The sequence below is a fragment of the Elephas maximus genome, chromosome 9 (assembly GCF_024166365.1).
Source record: "Elephas maximus indicus isolate mEleMax1 chromosome 9, mEleMax1 primary haplotype, whole genome shotgun sequence".
NCBI lineage: Eukaryota > Metazoa > Chordata > Mammalia > Proboscidea > Elephantidae > Elephas > Elephas maximus.
The window spans coordinates 60,305,596-60,327,162 of record NC_064827.1 but is presented as its reverse complement, the minus strand read 5'-3'; the positions used below and the strand labels follow the sequence as shown (position 1 = coordinate 60,327,162).

Sequence of the window (21,567 nt, the reverse complement as noted above, 5' to 3'; positions counted from 1 at the left end):
TGGAAGTTTTGAGCAATAGCTGGACTCTACCTGTAGATTCTAGGGAGGGAGCAGAATATTTTCTATTCTTATATCCAGTGGCTATGGATATGTTACATAACCTTATATCCAGTGAGACTTTGGGTATGTTACATAACCTTTCAAGGCCTCAAGTTTTTCACCTGTGAAATGAGTTAATATCTGCCTCAAACAGCATGTGAAATGACTGCCCCAGTACCCAGTACCTAGTAGGTTTTCGTTACCTCCGTTTTCTGCTTTCCCCCTTTTGTCAGCAAGAATGTATGGTGCATACATTTCGTGGGTCATACCCACATGTATCTACACCTCTTTCCTCACTACAGGCTACTGTTGCTGTCAGTTGCCATCCAGTCAATTCTGACTTATGGCAACCCCATGTGTGCAGAGTGGAACTGCCCTGTAGAGTTCTCAAGGTTGTGACTTTTAAGAAGCAGATTACCAGGCCTGTCTTTCGAGACACCCAGGGTGGATTCGAACCACTTAGCTGTTTGTGCCACCCAGGGACTCCTTACTACAGGCTAAGTGCCAGGTATTTACCATTCAGGTAATTCTGTGAACTCAGTGAAGATAGAAAATATTTTAAGGTTGTATTACTTAATGGCTTAGCTTGACAGAAATGACGTTGGATACATGCATCCAGTATGAGTCTTTAACAATGGAATCTCACTTATCTGCTTTTTTTGTTATCATACAATTTATATATTAATCTTTCCACCTGACATATAATAAGGCAAGAGAAAGTGAGTTATAAATATGTGAGAAGGCAAAAGGAAAACAAAAGAGACAGGCACAAAATGATGCCAGGGGTAAGTTCAGTACCAAATGGCATACCAGAGGGCCTAGAATTTTCTGTGGGTAGGCTCAGCACTCTAGCAGCCATCATGAAAAAGAAAAGGGACTCCTGTATGTATATGCTTTTCTCTTGGGCTGTTCATTACATTTACTGTGTGATAATTTTTGCTTCTCTGAAACTAGGGCTAAGGAGAGCATCATTGTTTTCTAAGGTTTCTATGATTGTTAAATTTCATCTCAAGATAGCTTGACAACTTTACTACTTACTTGTTAATAAAAATAAGTGCTCTAACACAGCAAGAAAATAGGAAGACACCACAGTTCTAAACAATTAAAAATACAGCAATTGAAACCCTAGGATGAAAGATAATACAAAAAGACAGAATTTAAAGTTCAGAGAAGTTGCTGCCAAACCTGGATCATTTCTGTGGAAGGCAGCATGTGTGTGACTTGCCCAGTGTTATCCAGCTATTACTGATTAGCACTATAGGATTTGGGACCAAAGGACTTGTATTAAATGCCTGGCTCCACCACTGCTGCTGTACCAATTTGGGTCTTGTGATCTCTGGTTCAGTACTTTTATCACTATGAAAAGTGTTGTTTTCCAAAGGCTTAAAAGTGTTCAGGTATCATCTTGCGTGCTGGTGAAACTAGAAAATCAATTTCCAGACATGGGCTCCTTGAAGACAGGGGCAGGCTCTGTCTTCCTCATTATGCCCCTAGCTCACTGTAGCTGCAAAATAAATATCTTTTGGATGAGAGAAAGGATATTGTTAGGTGGCATGTGTTTTCTTTAACTAAGCTTAAAAAAAAAAAAAAGGTTCCCCTTCTGGACTAAATTGAAACGTGGAAACATCACATCAGTCTTTTAACAAAATTAGGCCATGCTTTACTATAAGGAATTTAGATTCTTTCTGAGGTTTTCTTAATGAACATAGTAGAATATGTGGCCATACTCTGTGCTTATTGAGGATACTGATAGCATTTTAGAAGCACGCTTTTTCTCACACATATGGAAGTCTGGACTTTCTTATTTTGTAGCTGGGTTTTGTTAAACCCTGCTTTTACCTATCTGAATACCTGACTCACTCCTCTGACAGACCCCTGTAACTCTGAGGTATCTTGCCTTTTGTTTAATCTTGAAAGTGGTGACTAAGTTTCTTGGGGAAATGTAATCATAGAACATATTCACTTATGTTTCATACTGGACTGGGAATTAGGGTTCCTCATTCTGCCATTAACTGAATGTGTCCTTGTAGTCTGTTTTCTCCTCACCTGCAGAAGGACAGGGTTGAAATGAGTGGTCTCTAAGACACTTGATGGTATTATTCTCTTTGCCCTTCATACATAAAACTGTCACCCCTCAACTGTGGGTCATTCAGTTCCTTTATTGTTTAATGATAGGATGGCTTCTACCCCTGCCCTTTGCCTTACCCCCACAATTTGAAACTGCCTCCTCAAAACATTTAGCCAGCACGCAGAGTTGGATTCAAACTTAGAAAATATGCCAGCTTAGCATCATTTGGACAAAATGGTATGCAAGTTATGGCTTTAGATTTTAGATGCTACCTACGATGGTCTTCTTTTCATTAAGCTGGAAGTTGGCATTTGGTCGAAGGGATTTTGCTGCTTCTGACCAATGGGCTAATCCTCTTAGGTTTAATCCCAGTTTTCCTATCCTTTTCCAGGTGCACAGTTTCTCCTAGCATGACCACGCTGTGATCAGCAGCCACAAGAATTTGAGTCCTGTGTCCAGTGCCATAGTGCTGGGGCCTAGCACATCTCCCACAACTACAACCATGGCTGCTGCCTCTACTTCTACCCCTGGAATTTCACAGCCCCAGGTAAATAATCAAATTAGTAAATGTTTGGGCTAATGATAGTTTTGTTGAATATTTAAACTGAGATTTTGAAAGTGTGTTTGAATTCTAGGGATCATGTGTATCCCTCTAATTATCATTTGGTGTGTACTTGGATAATAGTGCTTTTGTGAGGGAGGTGCCATTTAGTTCAGGAACCAGCTGGAACAATGAACAAGTGATTTGAGTGAACTGGCCTCTGTTCCTAGGAGGCCTTGATTTTCAATGCTTAGGATGACTGACTGTTACTATAGGCGTCAAACTCCAAATCAAGACAGTGGTAAGTCCTGCTAGCTTCCTTCCCTTGGTTCTTTGGGGTTTAATGAAATATTTCAAACAGATCTACTCTTATAATAAGTTTCCTGAATGCTGTGTTGTCCTTATCTTCTCCTCCTCCTCCTCTTCATCTTCCTCCTCCTCCTCTTCTCCTCCTCTCATCCTCTTCCTTCTTATTTGTCCTTGGCCTGTTCTAGAAACTTTGAAAACAAAATGCAACCCCAGAAACTTCCAAACAGCTGTCATGTGAGTTGTTACTTTTTCATGTCCAGTGAAGTATCGGCAATACAGCAGGAGCATTGTCTTTATTCAGATTATTTTACAATCTGATCTATTTGAGTATTAACTGGACTCTTTCACCCTCAGCAGAAAGAGTGGTACAACAGGGAGACAGACTTTGGAGTCAGTAGGTTTGAGTTCACATTCTTGCCCCTCCCGTTGCCACATAAGGAGTCATAGTCATATCAACGTCTCTCAGCTTCATTTCTTTCTCATGTAATCACACCTCACAGGATGGTTTTGTAAGTCTTGGAAGAAGTACAGCCAGAATGTTTCTTAAAAGCAAGAATGGCGAGACTTCGTCTCCTGCTACTTTGGATATGTTCTCAGGAGGGACCACTCCCTGGAGAAGGACGTCATGCTTGGTAAAGCAGAGGGTCAGCGAAAATGAAGAAGACTTTCAATGAGATGCATTGACACAGTGGCTGCAACAACGGGCTCAAGCGTAACATGATCATGAGGATGGCGCAGGACCTGGGAGCGTTGCATTCTGTTGTACATAGGGTTGCTGTGAGTCGCTACCGACCCAATGGCACCTAAAACAATGTATATATAAAGTGTATATATATATATATACACTTTATATATAGAGAGAGTATATATAAAGCATATTGTAGGTGCCCAACATGTGTGGTCTCCCATTTGCTCTTCCTCCATCTTCCCTTTCTAGAATGCAAGTTCCATCTTATACATGATGATCATCTTTAGGCCAAGGTTAAAGAAAGAGCCGTTTTGATGGCAATTTGAATATTGATAATACACAATGTTGTTCCACATTTTTTTTCCTGTCTTATTTTGTAGGATACTTAATTTTGTGTGTATTTAAAGTAGGTGCGTAGGTATGTGAGAGAGAGGGAGGGACAGAAGGAGGGGAAGACTAGAGAAAGGGGCGTTTTTTAAAAACCTAATTTACTGTAAATTTTCTCTTTCTTTTCTAAAAGACCTTGGGATTTTATCATGTGGATAAAGTCCTTCCTGTTCTTTAACAATTTAAAGCCATTAGTATTACATCCCCGGATGTTTGGTGATAACGTCACCATATGTATTTCTCTTTCTGGTAAATAGACCATTTCCTTTTCAACACTTCATTTACTTTGAGTGTTTGGTTTCTCTTTCCCTCAATAGTTTTTTTTGGTACCAGAGAGACTTGGTGAACGGATAAAGGGATTTAGTGCCTCTCACCTGAGGTCACCATGTCAAAGTCCAGTGTGGCTGCTCCCATGTAATGACTGTTCTTAGCCTTTTGTGAAGTGAGTTAGGCCCTGGCAGAGGTTTCCTGGACAAGGCATTTCAGCATCCCAGTCTTGCTGCTCTTATTTGTTAGCGTTTCCTACAGGCTCATCTTATCTACACATCTTCCCTCTTACACAAGCTACTATCAGCTGGTGAGTAATATAAATATTTTTAAATGAGTCATTTAATTAAAATGTCTGACACTGCTCAAGGTAGAAAGAGGTCATATTTAACATAAACACTTGGGGAGATGGATACTCCTGTAAATTCTCTGTGGGAAGGCAAATTGGTACTGTTACTCTGGAGGGTAATTTGACATATCTATTAAAATTATACCTTTGCACATATCCTGTTCCCATCTTGGTATCTACATTAGAAAAACACTTGCCCATGTGCTCAAAATGGCATGCATAGAGTCACTGAAGCATTGATTGGAGGCCAACAAGTAGAAAGTTTTAGACATGTTAAGATTGTGATGCCTATTAGAAAGCCAAGTGAACATGTTGAGTAGAGTTGGATATAGTAGGTTAAGAGCTACGGCCTCTAACCAAAAGGCCTGCAGCTCAAATCCATCAGACACTCTTCGGAAACTGTATGGGGCAGTTCTACTTTGTCCCATAGGGTCGCTGTGAATTGGAATAGACTCAATAGCAATGCGTTTGGTTTTTTTGGTTTATATATATGTATGTGTATATATACCAAGCTGTGAGACTGAATGAGCACAGCAAAGGAATGAGTGAAGGTAAGGAAGATAGGAGGTATAAAGACCGAGCCCTGGGACACTCTGACATTAAGAGGCCAGGAATATGAGATGAGACAAGAGAACACTGAAAAAGAGTAGCCAGAAAGGAGGATAGAAAACTAGGAGTATAGTCTCCTAGAAGCTGGATTAGAAGTGTTTTAAGAAAGGGTCTGCATCTTTGTCAAAGGTGATGGACAGGCCAATTAAGATATTATTGTTTTTGGAACCCTGGTGGCATAGTGGTTAAGCGTTCAACTGCTAACCGAAAGGCCAGCAGGTCAAATTCCCCAGCTACTCCTTGGAAGGAAACCCTGGTGGCATACTGGTTAAGTGCTATGGCTGCTAACCAAGAGGTCAGCAGTTCAAATCCGCCAGGCACTCCTTGGAAACTCTATGGGGCAGTTCTACTCTGTTCTATAGGGTCGCTATGAGTTGGAATTGACTTGATGGCAGTGGGTTGGTTTGGTGTTTGCGTACTCCTTGGAAACTCTATGGGACAGTTCTACTCTGTCCTATAGGGTTGCTGTGGGTCGAAATTGACTTGATGGCAACGAGTTTGGTTTTTTGGTTTTATTCGAACTGAAGATCAAGCTTATATTTTGAATTTTATCAAATACAATTTCAGAATTGAGTTTATCATATTCTTCTCCATTAACTTTTACTTCATTATTCATGAATTTACTACGAAACACATTTTTCCTGGCCATGACATTTTGTACTACCAATATTGTGTTGCTGGATTTGATAATGTTCATAAATATTTGAGAGTGCGAGTGCTCCTTTTAATTAGTTTTGATATCAGAATTATTGCAGGATCATAAAAATTAGGACAGTTTCCACATTTCACTTTGCTGAGTAATGCCATATCATGGAATTTGTTTCTTGGAAGTTTGAAAGAACTTTAAAATCCTTTTGGATAGGGCAGTATTGTGGGAAGTGACTATTTGATATTTTAAACTTTTTCTACTTGGCAATTGACTTGCTGGGATTTTTTTTTTTTTTAACTTGGATCAGTTTTGGCAATTTCTGTTTCCTATAAACTCATTCATTTTGTCAGTATTTTCAAATGTATCTGTATAGAGTTGGATTGTTATTTTCGTATTTTTTAAAATCTTCTCCATTTCTGTAGATAAGTTGTTTTTATTCCTTGCTTTATTTCTCTTCTTTCATGTTGATTAACACAGGTAGAAGATTTTCCGTTCTGTTGAATTTTTTCAAAGAATAAACTCTTCTATTCATTTGCCTGTTTTATAATTCATTTATTCTAATTGTGTGTTTATTATTCCTTCCTTTACTTTCCTCATATATTTATATTTTAACTTTTAAAACAAAGTAATTTTTTTATTCTCACTTTCTTGTTTAACAATAAACACATTAAGAATATATATTCCCCTTTGGTTATAGCTTTAGGTGCATCCTTTAAATTTTGACATGTTATCAGTGTTTTCTTCTAAATATTCTGAAATATTGTTGATTTCTTCTTTGATCCAAGAATTGTTTCGAATTTCTGAATTTTTAAGTGGATATTTTGTTTGTGTTATTAATTTTAAGTAATTTTTCTTTGGGATATGGTGAGTTATATTTTATTGTGGTGAGATTGTAGTAAGTCTTGAACTAATTTCAGTTTTTGGAATTTATTAAGATTTTTAATAAGGTGTATGTTTGGTCAGTTTTATGCCTGTTTCATGCTCCCTTAAAGAGAATGTGCTCATTCTTTGAAAATGATTGATATCTAGATATTTATTGTTATTTATTTTTACTTACAGAAGCTGTCCAGAGTGAGCTTTTCTACTTCTGTTTTGTTTGTCACAATTTGTAATAGCCTTTTCTGTGCCTGTATTTATTTGTATAAACAATTGAATCCTTATACCGTTCATGAACAGAGGAAATTCCCTTTGTCACATTCAATACTTTTGCTTCGAAATTTAAATGATATAAAATTTTTCTTTTCGTTTTTATTTCTTTTTGTTTAGTTTTGCTTTTATATTCATTTAACTAGTTTGTATTTTAATCTTTCTGGGACCTTTGTTTTGTAGGTGGGTCTTTTGTAGATAGTACAGAGTTACATTTTTTGGGAAAATAAGTGTCTTTTTTATAGGTGGATTTATCCTGTTTATTTGTTATAAATGTCTGATTGGGTTTATATAGTATGTTCCTTAAAATGTACTAATTTTTCCTGTTTTCGCTTTAAATTCTGTATTTTCTTTTTTTCCCACTTGTTATGAATTTACAAAGTATCCAATAGGTTACTTTTGTTTTTGTAAAATATACCTGATCTTATTTCTTTAATTATAAACTTGAAAATCATATTGTATCTTATTTATCATTTTCCTTCTTTTTCTCTTATCCTTTATTTTCTATGAAATAAGGATTTTGGGCTCAGTTCATTGTTGCATATTAAAATATGTCTTAGAGCGAATTATTGCAGAATTTAAATTTCATAAGTAAATGCCAATTAGCTTTATAGTAAGTTATGTCATTGTTTATTTTCTGACCTTTTATACATTACCTTGCCATCTCTTTTTTTTTATTGTGCTTTAAGTGAAAGTTTACAAATCAAATCAGTCTCTCATCCAAAAACTGACACACATCTTGCTAGGTACCCCTAGCTACTCTCCCACTAATGTGACAGGATGCTCCTCCTCTCCACTCTGTATTCCCTGTGTCCATTTAGCCAGCTTGTGTCCCCCTCTGCCTTCTCATCTCCCCTCCAGACAGGAGCTGTCTACATAGTCTCATGTGTCTACTTGAGCCAAGAAGCTTACTCCTCGCCAGTATCGTTTTCTGTCTTACAGTGCAGTCCAATCCCTGTCTGAAGAGTTGGCGCTGGGAATGGTTCCAGTCCTGGGCTAACAGAGGGTCTGTGGGCCATGACCTCTGGGGTCCCTTCAGTCTCAGTCAGACCATTAAGTCTGGTCTTTTTATGAGAATTTGAGGTCTGCATCCCACTGTTCTCCTGCTCCATCAGGAATTCTCTGCTGTGTTTCCTGTCAGGGCAGTCATCAGCGGTAGCCAGGCACCATCTAGTTTTCCTGGTCTCAGGCTGATGTAGTCTCTGGTTTATGTGGCCCTTTCTCTTGGACTCATATTTATCTTGTGTCTTTGATATTTTTCATACTCCTTTGCTCCCGATGAGTTGAGACTAATTGATGCATCCTAGATGGCTGCTTGCTAGTGTTTAAGACCCCAGCCGCCACTCACCAAAGTGGGATGCAGAATGTTTTCTTAACGTATTTTGTTATGCAAGTTTACCTAGAAATCCCCTGAAACCATGGTCACCAGACCCCCGTCCCTGCTTCTCTGGCCTTCGAAGCCTTTGGTTGTATTCAGGAAACTTCTTTGCTTTTGGTTTAGTCCATTTGTGCTAACCTCCCCTGTATTTGTGTTGTCTTTCCCTAAAATAGTTCTTGTCTACTATCCAATTGGTGTATACCCCTCATTCTCCTTGCCTATCCTCATAACCGTCAAAGAATATTTTCTTCTGTGTTTAAACTTTTTTTTGAGTTCTTATAATAGTGGTCTCATACAATATTTACCCTTTTGCAACTGGCTAATTTCACTCAGCATAACGCCTTCCAGATTCCTCCATGCTATGAAATGTTTCACAGATTCATCACTGTTCTTAATTGTTGCCTAGTATTCCATTATGTGAATATACCATAATTTATCCATTCCTCCTTTGATGGGCACCTTGGTTGCTTCCATGTTTTTGCTATCGTAAGCAGTGCTGGAGTGAACACGGGTGTGCATATACCTGTTTGTGTGAGGGCTCTTATTTCTCTAGGATATATTCCAAGGAGTGGGATTGTTGGATCATTTGCACCAGCAGTGTTTAAGCATGCCAGTCTCTCAATATCTTCTCCAAAATTTATTATTTTGTGTTTTTCAGATTAATGCCAGCGTTGCTGGGGTGAGAGGGTATCTCATTGTAGTTTCGATTTGTATTTCTCTAATGGCTAATAATTGTGAGCATCTCCTCATGTATCTGTTAGCTGCCTGAATGTTGTCTTTGATGAAGCGCCTGTTCATATCCTTTGCCCATTTTTTAATTGGGTTATTTGTCTTTTTGTTGTTGAGGTTTTGCAGTATCTTGTAGATTTTAGAGATTAGATGATGATTGGGTTTGTCATAGACAAATTTTTTTCCCAATCTGTAGGTTGTCTTTTTACTCTTTTGTGAAGTCTTTGGATGACCTTGCCACCTCTTGATGTATTTATTTTGCTTTATCTCTTGACTGGCCTTTATGTAATTTTTAGAGAGACATACATGGGTGGTATTTTCTGAGATCTTGTGTATCTTAGCATTTCTGTTGCTTTCCCATATAACTTACAGTTGCTTTGGTATATAATTTTTAGTTCACAGATTTTTTTTTATCATAGCTCTGTAAATTTTGCAGTTGAGAAAAATATCTGATAGCAGCTGGATTTTTCATTTTTTATATGGAAACTTTTCCCTGTCTGAATGTACAATTTCTAAATTTATTCCTCAGATTTCTACATATCATGCATAGGTATTGGTCTTTTTTTCTTTTAATTAACTTTTCTGTTACGCAGCCAATCCCTTTGATATGCATTTACTATTACATGGTTAATTGAGCACCTCCTATGTGGCAATAATGCAGTAGCTAAGAACATGGGCTCTTGAGTCATACTGTCTGAGTTCAAATTCTGGCTCTAAAATTAGTGAGACCTGGGGGAAGGTATTCACATTCTCACTGCTTCCATTTCCTCACCTGTGAAATAAGCATAACAATAATGAAATCAACCTCATAGGGTTGTTTTAGGGATAAATGAGATATATGTAAAACGTGTAAGATTGTCTGCCACATAGTGCTCAATATATGATAGTTATGATTATTGTTCAGCAAGCACTGTGGCAGGCCTGAGGATATAACAGAAAACAAGATAAACAAGGCTTTTGCCCTCCCAGAATTTAGGAAATGCACTGAGAGATATTTAGATTAGGAAAAAAATTACAGTGCTCTGTCATAAGTACTATGATACAGGAAGTATGGATGTTGTAGGAATAAAGAGGACCACCCAGACAAGACTTGGAGGATTAGGGAAAGCTTCTTGAAGAAAGACTACCAGGCTGGAAGCTAATGCATGAGTATGAGTTAGGCTGGTAAGAGAGAGAAAGTGGCATGTGTGAATGTCCAATATACCAAAGTGATAGAGAGCACAGCATTTAGAAAAAAAGTTAGTTCAGCAGAGTTGCAGTATAACCCTTTCATGTGTGAATTAAAGTTTAAGAATTTTTTTGTGTATATGTTTTTTCATTAATGGAATGCATGCTGAATCATTGGGTCTCAATTTTTGGTGGGTAGTATAGACTAAAAAAACCAAACCCATCCCCATCAAGTTGTTTACAACTCATAGCGACCCTAAAGGGAGAGTAGAACTGCCCCATAGGGTTTCCAAGAAGTGCCTGGTGGATTCACACTGCCGACTTTTGGTTAGCAACCAAACTATTAGGTAGGTAATACAGATTTTGAATAATATTATGTGGGACACACATGTCCCTCTGTACTCTGGAGGTAGGATTATGTGGGACACATATGGCCCTCTGAACTTTACATTGCCTTCTAGACCCCTTGACAGGTACAATGTGTGGCACCTGAAAACAAAGCATTCATGTAGCTGTGGAATCATCACGAGAACTACAACTTCCAAATAACACGCAGGAGCCTGGATACTTAGAAGGTTTATCTCGCTATACAGAAGCCAGATGAGAGAAATTTTGCACAGTCACACTTCCAGGATGCAACACCTCATACAAAAACAGTAGTTTGTCACACCTGCCTATTTCTTCCATTTCAAACAGTTATACAGGTCCCCGCCTGGCAGCAGCACACACTGAAAGTGGGAACGCAACTCCCCAAGAAACTTGAGAGACGGAAAATATAGGTGGGTGAACGTATATCCCATTATTCATGAAAGTGATAGTGGAGTATGGGTTTATAAGTAATGGTGTGCTGGAGTCAGTCCTACCAGTTCACAAGAAGTGATTGTTAAATTTTCAGGAATTTTGGGATCTGATTGACTTCATGCTGGTAGCTTGAAATGAACCATGATGGAGTATTACATCACAGAAACTGGCAAATGTTAGAAATCAGTCTTACCCCAATGGGCCAGTTGTTAATATTTACTAGCATGCTTCTGGTAGTAGGGGGTTAGATGGGTTAAGCTATAAGGTTAGAGAAGATTTCGAAGGACATTGCAAGCCATGTTAAGGAATTTAACATTAATTTTGAATAAGCCCTAGTGGCACAGTGGTTAAGAGCTGAGCTACTAACCAAAAGGTCAGCAGTTCAAGTCCATCAACCACTCCTTGGAAACCCTATGGGGCAGGTCTGCTCTGTGCTATAGGGTCACTATGAGTTGGAATGGACTCGACAGCAACAGGTTTGATTTTTTGTGTAGCAGTGGGTAACATGCCTTGGCATCTTTTAAACCTGAATTCAAGCCCTACTCTGACAATTTTGCTGAACAAGCTCATTAACTAATCTCAGCCAGGGTAATTGAGTGCCATTTTTCTTGCCATATGTAGGGAACATTAGTAAAAAAAAAATTATATATATTATATTAGTATATATATATTATTATTAGCCTCTGATAATTGGAGGATTCAAGCCTAGTTGGAAGGAGTCAGGTGGAAGTTGGAGTACTAGTTCATAGAGAGAGGCAGCTTACTTCTCTGGAGAGATGCAAATCATGGGGTCGTTTGGTTCACAGGATCCTTCGGGGGACAGTGGGCCTCCTGGTTATCCCCATGTCAACTCTTTTTTTTTTTTTTTCCCTAATATACTTTACTTTTTAGAGCGGTTTTAGGTTTACAGAAAAATTTTGCAGAAAATACAGAGATTCTCATACCTCTTCTATCCCTTGCATACTGTTTCTCCAATTATTAACATTTTACATTTGTGTGTAACATTTGTTACAATTGATGAACTAATGTTGATACATTATTATTAGCTAAAGTCCTTAGTATACATTTGGGCTTGCTTTTTGCCTTCAGTTTTTTGTTTTGTTTTGTTTTTTTGATGTTTTTCCAGTTGTCTCTGGTTGTATCTTCCAGTACAGGGCATGGCACACTTTTTTTTATAGAGGGACAGATAGTTTATAATTTTGGCTTTGCAGGACATATGATCTCTCTCTCAAATACACAAGTCTACCATTGTATTGAGCCATAGAGGATTAGTTAACTCTTAATGTGTAATTGCTGCAGCAAAATTTTAGTCCAAGGCTGACTCACCTTTGCCCCCCAGCCCATACTGATGTCTTCTCTCTTATTATCCATTTTTCCCAGGTGCGGAGAAGGTAAAAATAATTTAAATACAGCTTGTCTGTAGGCAAAGCATAATAAATAGTTCACTCAATGAGCTTAGCCTGGTATTGTCTGGCACATCAACTTACATTCTTTTAGAGTGATTTCAGGGACCTGTATAAAGATAAATCCACATTCAAGTGTGAAAGGCCTGAAAAGCCTTCTCTGAAGCAAAAACAATTGGGAAAAAAAAAAAAAAAAAACTTTTGGTTTTGTTTGTTACTCTATTCATTTGGTAACAAAGAGCATTTTTCTAATCAAGGCTGCCTAACACTAGATATAAACTAATTAATATAAACAAATAGCCTGTGATTGTTTCAAACAATAATAGGGAAGAAAGCTTTCAATGTTAACTCCTGATGGGCCTGCTGTTTAGTTAGTGAAAGATATGCCTTGTACTTTGAAGTGGGACAAATTTGTATTCCCTGTGTTCTTCCTCCTAGACTATAAGGATTTTTGTTTTCTCATGCTGAGAAAGTATTTATTTCCTTCAAAGTTAGGTAAATACAGAGATGGAACTGGACTAGCAACACTGTAGCTGATTTATACTTCTGCCCATGTAGACACTGATAAAGAACTTCCTTATCACAGGGAAGCTCCAAGGGGTGTATTTGCAGACAGGAACAAAATCATCATTAGATTAAGTTAATTGTTCAATTCCTGGGGATATTGAGGAGGCTGAGAGGGAACAGCAAAAATTGAACCTGCCGGTTTTTAATTACCTTTTTTTTTTTTTTTTCCTGTTTCTAGAGCTCTGCTTAGCATTGTCTTAATTGTGGCTAATCAGGTATCTATGGGTAGGGTGACCTTTTAGATTAAAAGTTTTATTTTCATTTTTAATGGCAGGGTCAATAGACCTAAATGAGTGGTTTGGTTTCCCTCAAATCCAGAACTGGTATTAGAGACCAGAATAGGTATCTGAGAACTTTAAACGTATTTAGCTCTCACACCTGTGATTCCAGTTAAAGAAGGCATCTTTTCCATCAGTGTTTATCCTGGCTCTCATTTGTTAAGTGAGTATTTTGGTTTTTACCAGGGAAACGCATATGTTTTGATCCTTCCAATTTATCTTCATTAAAGACATGAATTTGAGTAGAATCTTAGATTTGCTCCTCTGATTCTTTTCCACAGTAGAAATTGGTCTCTGCTTGGCTGTTGGAAGACATATTCTTGGAGACATCATTCCCTAAAGATTTTCTTAACAAAATCCATTATGTTTCCAAAGTCTGTGTTTTAGAAGGTCTTATTTCTGGTATTAAAGAGTGTATGTTTTCAGATCGAAGCAACAGAATTCCACATTAAATGGGCTTTTAAACCATTTTGGAGGTTGAAAGTTTTTGTTTTTTTTTTTTTAGAACACTGTATTGTGGAAATTTTCCAACATTCACAAAGATAAGACTAGTATAATGAATCCCATATATCCATCACCTAGATTCAACAATTACTATCATTTTATTGCACTTGCTTCATTACTCCCATTTTTTTTGGAGCAAAGTACTTTAAAGCAAATCCCTGACTTCTTGTCATCTCATCTCAGCCCTCAAATGTCAATATCCATCTCTAAAAAATAACTCACATAACCACGATGCCATTGTTTCACTTAACAAAATTATAAACAGTTCTTTAATATTTTATACCAATCCGTATTCAGATTTCCCCAATTGCTTTTTTAAGAACTGTTTTTGCAGTTGGCTGTTTCAGTGTTACCTTTTAGAAATATCGATTAGATTGGTTCACTGTCCTGTTAAAACTAAACTACCTTCTACGGTTTAAAAGGGCAAGTCTGTTTTTACCCTTTTATTCTCTAAGTGAGGAAATAGATTGAAATTATAACCAGAATATTTTATCACTGAAGACCACAAAGATGAGGTATACACTGAAGACCCTAAAGTATGGGAATTAATACAATGGCTGCAATTGTCAAATTATCAGTCTTTCAAGTAAGGAATTACAGTATCTTGATAATACTTTCTTTTAGACTAAAGTGTGAACAATTACCTGCAGTATGAAGTATTTTTCAGTGCTGCACAATGAAGACATAGTGTGGTCTGGCTTCACCAACGTGAAATTGAAAAAGAGAATGCTTAGGCTTAGATCCAGGTGGGTTTTGGTTCAAATGTAGCCTGTTGCATACTGTTATCTAGGGGATCTTTCAATATTGGCATCTCTTTCAGCTTTAGCTTTTTTAATCTCTAAAGTTAAAATAATAAGCAAAAGTTTAAATGATCTAATATCTGCTAGGTGCTTTGTACAGTATCAGTCCCTTTATAGGTACCTGACATTATATTCATTTCTTCCTTTTTCCCCATGATTATTCTAGGGGTTGTCTACAGGGAGGAAGCAGTTACCTCCACATATGGTCTGTGTATATGCTCTGCTTATGTGATATGCCAGAAGATCCATCAAGGGAAAGCCAACTTAGATAAACACTCTATGAAAAACTCCAGTGTATTGCCAGGAATAAATGCATGTGGAGATAAACATTGAAATCTCCACCTTGAAACATGTTTCTACTAGAAGTTAAATTTGTTCTCATATTGCAATTTAAATTCATCTCTTCCCCTTTTGTGTTTAAAAACTCAGCTCAAGTTTGAGATGGTATCTTTAGGAATCTGAGGAGGGCACATTTAGAATTTTCTGTTCATAAGACAAAATTGTACAGGGTCACCTAGGATAAGCCACAAATGAGACCTGTCACATTTGTTTCTTTTTCTTTCTACTACATCGTTTTTAATTGGTTTCTGTCTTTAATGATAAATAGAGTACGCCTTTATCCTTCAACAAGAATGTGGCTTTCTCCTTCTTACTGCTAATTGTGGTGCTGTTTGCTTGTTCTCCTTTTCACACTTCTAGGTTCTTTAGCTATATTTCTTGTAACCTTAGTTGCAACTTTTCTGTGAGAAAAACACTGAGGTGGGACAATGCCCTGCTGTTTACCAGCCAAGAAAATGAAAATCACAGAGTCCAGGGGATTTCTGTTTTTTTTTAGGAACTGTACCTTACTGTAATAAGACTGCCCTTTAAAAAATCAACTTCATTTGCTGTATGCCATTTGGTAATTGTATAGCATCACTTAAGAACTCTTCTCCAGTTAAACCATGCCATGGATGATTATCCTAGGCAATCTCAGGCCGAGAGAGAAGTGAGAGGGTGATACCAGTTCTTTAGCATCAGTGAAAAAAGGTTATGAAAGGGCCATGGAACAGATTAACTCCTGAAAGGCTAGGTTAGCAATAAAGCAACTTTCAAAGATCAGGCAGCCCTTAGAAATAAGTGCTGTAGTCCCACAGGAAGAGGAGTAGGGTATATAGTTGCTGGTGAACTTGGTGGCTACCTGATTTCAAAGTCAGAATGTCTAGCAGTTGGTTTCAAAATTCGTGTCCTTAGATGAACCTTCATCAGCTAGCATATGTAGGTTTTAGAGTCTTAGTTCAGACCTGGGAAGGAAGAGCTATTCATGTGGGTTTAGGTTTGGGCCCCAACTCTAAGGGCTTTGCATACTTCTGAAATAACCTAACAAAAATAGTGGAGAGGAAGACTCAGAATAAAGCACAGCCCTTCAACCGTAGGACAGGCCATGTTTCAGGGCTTACCTCTAACATGGAGCCCTAGTAGTGCGGTGGTTAAGAGCGTGGCTGCTAACCAAAAGGTCGGCAGTTGAAATCCACCAGCCGCTCCTTGGAAACCTTATGGGGAGTTCTACTCTGTCCTATAGGGTTCCTATGAGTTGGAATTGATGGCAATGGGTTTGGTTTTTACCTCTGACATGCTGTATTGTGTGACAATGACTGATGAAACTCAGGACTCAGCAGTCACGATCAGGATGAAAAGATGCAGAAATGCAGCTGCTGATCAGCCTACTGTCTCATTCAAGATCAGCTTGAAAAAAGGGGCAACACTGATCCCACAGGTAGAAATTTCAACTCTATGGCAGTGGAGAAAGAAAAGGCAGAACAGACAAGGTGGAAAATAATAGGGAATCTCTGAGTCCCTGTCTGTGAGTGTTACAGTCATCAGTCACACCATGATATTCAGCCCTTTCAAATGATGGATCAGCAATGTCTATCTCCTCATGGAATTCTTATGAGAACTTTTTTTCTTAAAATTATTAAAAATAAATAGCTCTCAATATTTAAAATATTAAATGCAGCTTTTTTTATTACACATTTTGTTGGTTTTTCTAAACTATTCACAGAAGAGGGAAACAGTTTACAAGCTGTTTCATAATAATAAAAGTAAGCTATTTCATAATAATAAAAGCACAATAAAGTTAGGCAACAGAAAACATTAAAAATGAACAGAAATAGATACACAATGCTGTTTTTGAAAAATTGAAGTGGAACAAGAAGATAAGGAAACATTCTGCTATTAGCGTATGAACACCATAGACTAATGGACAATGCTTTTTCATTTTCTTAAAAGGAAGACTTATTTAATTGTATTGTTTTAATCTGTCAGCTCAAGTAAGGCTGTATTTTAGAGATGATGTTTGGTTTATAAACACAGAGGTTTAAACCCTCTGTGTTACTTGATTTAAAAGTTTCAAGAGGTAAGATGTCACAGAATCTGAGTAACCAATACTCAATTGTTAAAAGAAGGTGGTACCAAAAATCCAATCCAGACTTGTTGCTGATTCCCACTCATGGTGACTCCGTAGGGTTTCCACGGCTGTAAATCTCGACAGAAGCAGACTGCCCCATCTTTCTTCTGCAGAGCTACTGGTGGTTTTGAACTACCAGCCTTTGCTTAGCAGTCAGTCGCTTTAACCACTGCACCACCTGGACTCCAAGAATGGTCTACTACATGTATACTTCTGTAAATTGCTTTCATCATCAGTATATATATAGCTCTAAATTCATTTTAACTGCTTTATGGAATACCTTTCTGGTTATGTTGCAATTTATCCATTCTCCAGTTGTTGAATATGTTGCTTCCGGTATTTTGATATTATAAAAGGGCTGCAAGGAAATTCTTGTATATGTCTCCCTAGACACCTATGTGAATTTTTCTAGAATTGGAATTTCTTAGTCTAGTTTATGAACATGTCAAACTTTACTGTTTTTTGCCAAACTGCTTTTTAAAGCGGTTTGAAAAGCACTCCCCCAACACTGTATGGTAGTCTTCTCCCATTCTTGATATTTTTAGACTTGCTCATTTTTGCCAACCTGATGGAAATAAATGAGATTTTTGTGTGTGTGTGTGTGGTAGTAGTGAGGGGAGGGTTGAAACATGTGGAAGGTCTAATTAAAAAAATTATTTTGTATAACTAAGGAATAGAATTGAAGGGGTCTTAGAGATCATCTATACTTTTACAAAAAAGGAAATTGAGGCTCAGAGCAGTCATGGGACTTACTGAAGTCCAGATTAGCTGGTGGGCATCAGAATCAGGCAGAGAACCTGGTTAGCCAAAGCCACAAATCAGGTCCTTAGCACTTCATTGTTGTGCTTTAGCAGAAGTGGGAAGCTACGTTGGTTTGATTTATCTTATTTCTGGTTCTTTATCCAGAATAGATTAAACTCTCTCTATTAGGATGTGTCAGTAGAGCACATATTTTCATTCTTATCTAAGTACTTACTAAATCACATAGGTTTAGTGGCTGGCCTGGAGCTTGTTTCAAGTGTTCCCTTCTTCACTTAATGAAGTATTCACGTAATGAATATGGAATTGTCTTTCAGGAGATTAAAAACACGTCAGATGGACTATAGTGGCTACAGAGCAGGCACTCAGGTATAGCATGTTGTTACCATAGTGCAGTGCCATGCACATAATGGATGTTCCATGAATGTTTGTGAACGTGTGAATGAACACATGGAGTTCGTAGTGAAGATGAACATCATGTGTCTCTTCAGAGTTTAGCTTTGGTAGATTTGTTATGACTTCTTTTGAGATCACATGATAGTGTGCAGTAAATTTTGGAGATTTGAAACATCTGTGCTGTAGAGCAGCCAAACACAGCCTCTTCCCCACAGTCATCCTGAGATGTAGAAATTGGGCACGCAAAAAGGGCATGGGTGTGGACTTCTTCTTTCAGCATTAAGGACAATTTAGTTTTGCAATAATGTTATCTATCCTACATCTTTGTTTCTTAGGCAGGGCAAATTCTGTAACTTTTCTTATTACAGGGACTTTTCTAATTATAGTAATTTGGACTTTAGAATAAAAACTTTAAACAGTATTTATTGAGTTTGGCCTGATCATGCTTTTGGTTTTCTTTTCTTCTAAATTTATTACAATAAATATAAACTAAACTGGTTTTCTAAAGAAGAAAATCATTTATAGTCTTACCTGTATAAATTTCACAAAATTGTCCTTCTGTGCATTATCTTTTTCCCTTATCCTTTCTTTTTTCTCCAGTAACATGAGAAGTAGTCATCCTACTTTACTGTATTAATTATTTAATATGTTGGTGTTTGATTCAGCATATTTAAACTTACTTTTGAAAATTATTAATGTTATGATTTAAATATCACATTTTTACTCTTACCTGAGTAATAAGAGAAAACATACATTTGCATTCTTCTACTACTCCATTTTAAGTTCTTGTTGATACAGTAAAGGATTTAGGTAGTTTATTACTAAATTATTTTTGTAACGTTTCTTTCAAGAAATTTTTGATATTTGCTCTAAGTTTTATAACCATATGAAGAACAACTACTTAGACTTAATTTTGTGTTTTAACAGTTTCAATGCTTGCTGTCAGTTCTTTCATTCTATCGTGTTTTTATTTTAAATTTTCTCATGGATGACTTTTATTTCTTTAGTGAGGAAATGTAGGTGATGTTCGTTCTGAGCTCCCACATCTCTGAGACTGTTCTTTACTGTCCTCATGTGAGAACATTAGTATAGTTGGCTGTGGGATTTATGGATCTCAAACATCTTTCTCCATGTAGTGGAGATTTTGATTACTTGTGCTCTGTCCTTTGGAGTTTTACAGCAGAAGCTTGGGAATAGCCTGTTCTCTCTCTTTAGATATTTGATTTGTTTGCCTTTTGTATATTTTTTCCCTCTACTCTTAAGAACTTTTGTCTTTACACTTGACATTTCAAAATCTCACCAAGCTATATCTGCATTTCAGTTACTTTTAATTAATTTTGCTTTATACTTTAACTAAATTTAACCAGTAATCTTGACATCTTTCTTAAGCAATAACCTTTCTTTTGTTTCTAGCTGCATTTCATTTGTCTTAGACTTTCCTTGAATCCTAGAATAACTAGATTTTTCCCATATGTGCCTCCTTTCCTATTATTCTTGTCATCCCTGACCCTCTTCTCTGAGTGTTGGGTGTATTTCTTAAATATGCCTTCTACCTGCCATTCCCATATTCTCAAATTTTGTACTTCATTTCATTGTTTCCTTTACTGTTTTTAATTCAAAAATGTTTTTCATCATTTTGTTGAGTAGTGACCTCCCAAAGATGTCCACTACTTAATCCCTGGAACCTGTAAGTATGTTACCTTATATGGCAAAAGGGATTTTGCAGGTGTGATTAAGTTAAGGATCTTGAGATGGGGAGGTTACCCTAGATTATCCAGATGGGCTCAGTGTAATCATAAGGGCCCTTAAACATGTGGAAAATGGAGGCAGAAGGGTCAGTGTTAAGAGTAACTTAATATGAGAAGGACTTGATTGGCTATTGCCAGCTTTGAAGATGAAAGGTGGCTATGGGCCAAGGAATGTGGGAAGCTTCTAGATGCTGGAAAAGGCAAGAAAATGGATTTTCCCAGAGCCTTGGGAAAGGTACACGGCCCTGGCAACATCCTGATTTTAGCCCAGTGAGATTCATGTTGGACCTTTGGCTTCTAGAATTAAAAGATATATTTATGTTGTTATAAGCTGCTAAATTTGTGGTAATTTGTTACAGCAGCAATAAGAAACTAATACAATCTCTATGTAGTTTTTTCTGATTTTTTTTTTGGAGGGGGGGCTCTTCATAATGGCTTGCTCTATTTCCAATGATAGTACCCTTAGCAAAGCACACTGAAAACACAATAAAAATTTTCTGCAATTTAGTATTTTTCTTTTTTTTCTTCTCTTTTTTGTTCATAAGTCTGCTTCAGAGGGAGTCATCTTCTCTTACTCTGCTGATTTTTTCAGATGATAGAAGAAGAGTTGTAATTCCTCTTTCAATTCAGCTCTGCCGTACTAAATCTAGCTAAAATTGCCCTAGCTTTTTCTTAGGGATATGACACTTTTCCTGTTTTTAAGAAGGAGGAAGGGATGGAAGGGAGAGGGGTGAAGGAGTAGTGAGAGACACTGAAGAAACAGGAGGAGAAATGAAGCAATTTCATAGAAAAAAATTCTTGAAATAGTAAGAATGGATAGAATTCAAAGCACTTGAATGGTAAAGGGCACACCTCTTCCATTGTAACAGAAGAGGAAAAAAGAATGGTTTCTTGAACAGGTAGTCTTATCTTTTTGGTGGGAGAAAAGTGAGAAGGTCTCAATCTGATGATTTCTTTTTCCCTCTATTAGCAACTGCCGATGGAGAGAGGAAGATGGGGCTCAAAAGTTTGAGAACAGTAGATAGGTTTAAAATAGCCACTTTAGAGAATACACAGAATAACAATTAGGGAAAAAATCAAATTGTCATATAACATTGAAGTCCCAGTTGAGGTTAAACATTATGACTTTATACTGGAACCGATCTGCAGATGTACTGATATTCTCTAACATTTCTCAGATGCCTTGGTGTATGGAAATGGCAACCATTTGGATTCATCTAAGTCAGGTGTTATTCTAAAATATTGTTATGGAAGTATAATCAGGAAAGATAATTCAAAGATAAATATCTCTGCTCCCTTATCTGAAGTTCCAAGATTACAGAAGCACTGAAAATTGAAGAATTTTCATAACTCATTTGGTGGTAAACCTACCTTGAATGAATTGGTGTGAGGCTATTTATAGCCTTTATTTATAAAATTTAGTGTATATACTCATATGTTTTGCATCAGAAATTAATACATATGACTAAGTAGTGCTGCTTCAAACTCTGCTTGGGATGTTATATCACATATGGAATATGCACTTATCCTGCATTCTTC

The 21,567-nt window shown here is 37.2% G+C and overlaps 1 protein-coding gene across 7 annotated transcripts in view; it reads left to right on the top strand.

The window, feature by feature from the left end:
- The window catches only part of LPAR1 (lysophosphatidic acid receptor 1), a 139,724-nt gene that overhangs the window by 47,979 nt on the left and 70,178 nt on the right, over positions 1-21,567 (top strand). For 6 of the 7 annotated variants that reach the window (XM_049896875.1, XM_049896876.1, XM_049896873.1 and 3 more), the window contains exon 2: positions 2,499-2,654. In XM_049896875.1, the coding sequence (XP_049752832.1) occupies positions 2,610-2,654 (45 nt within the window). In that variant the 5' untranslated portion in view covers positions 2,499-2,609. Of the gene's footprint in view, positions 1-2,498; positions 2,655-9,605; positions 11,106-21,567 lie in introns of those variants that run through there. The other variant, XM_049896879.1, reaches the window with a different exon arrangement.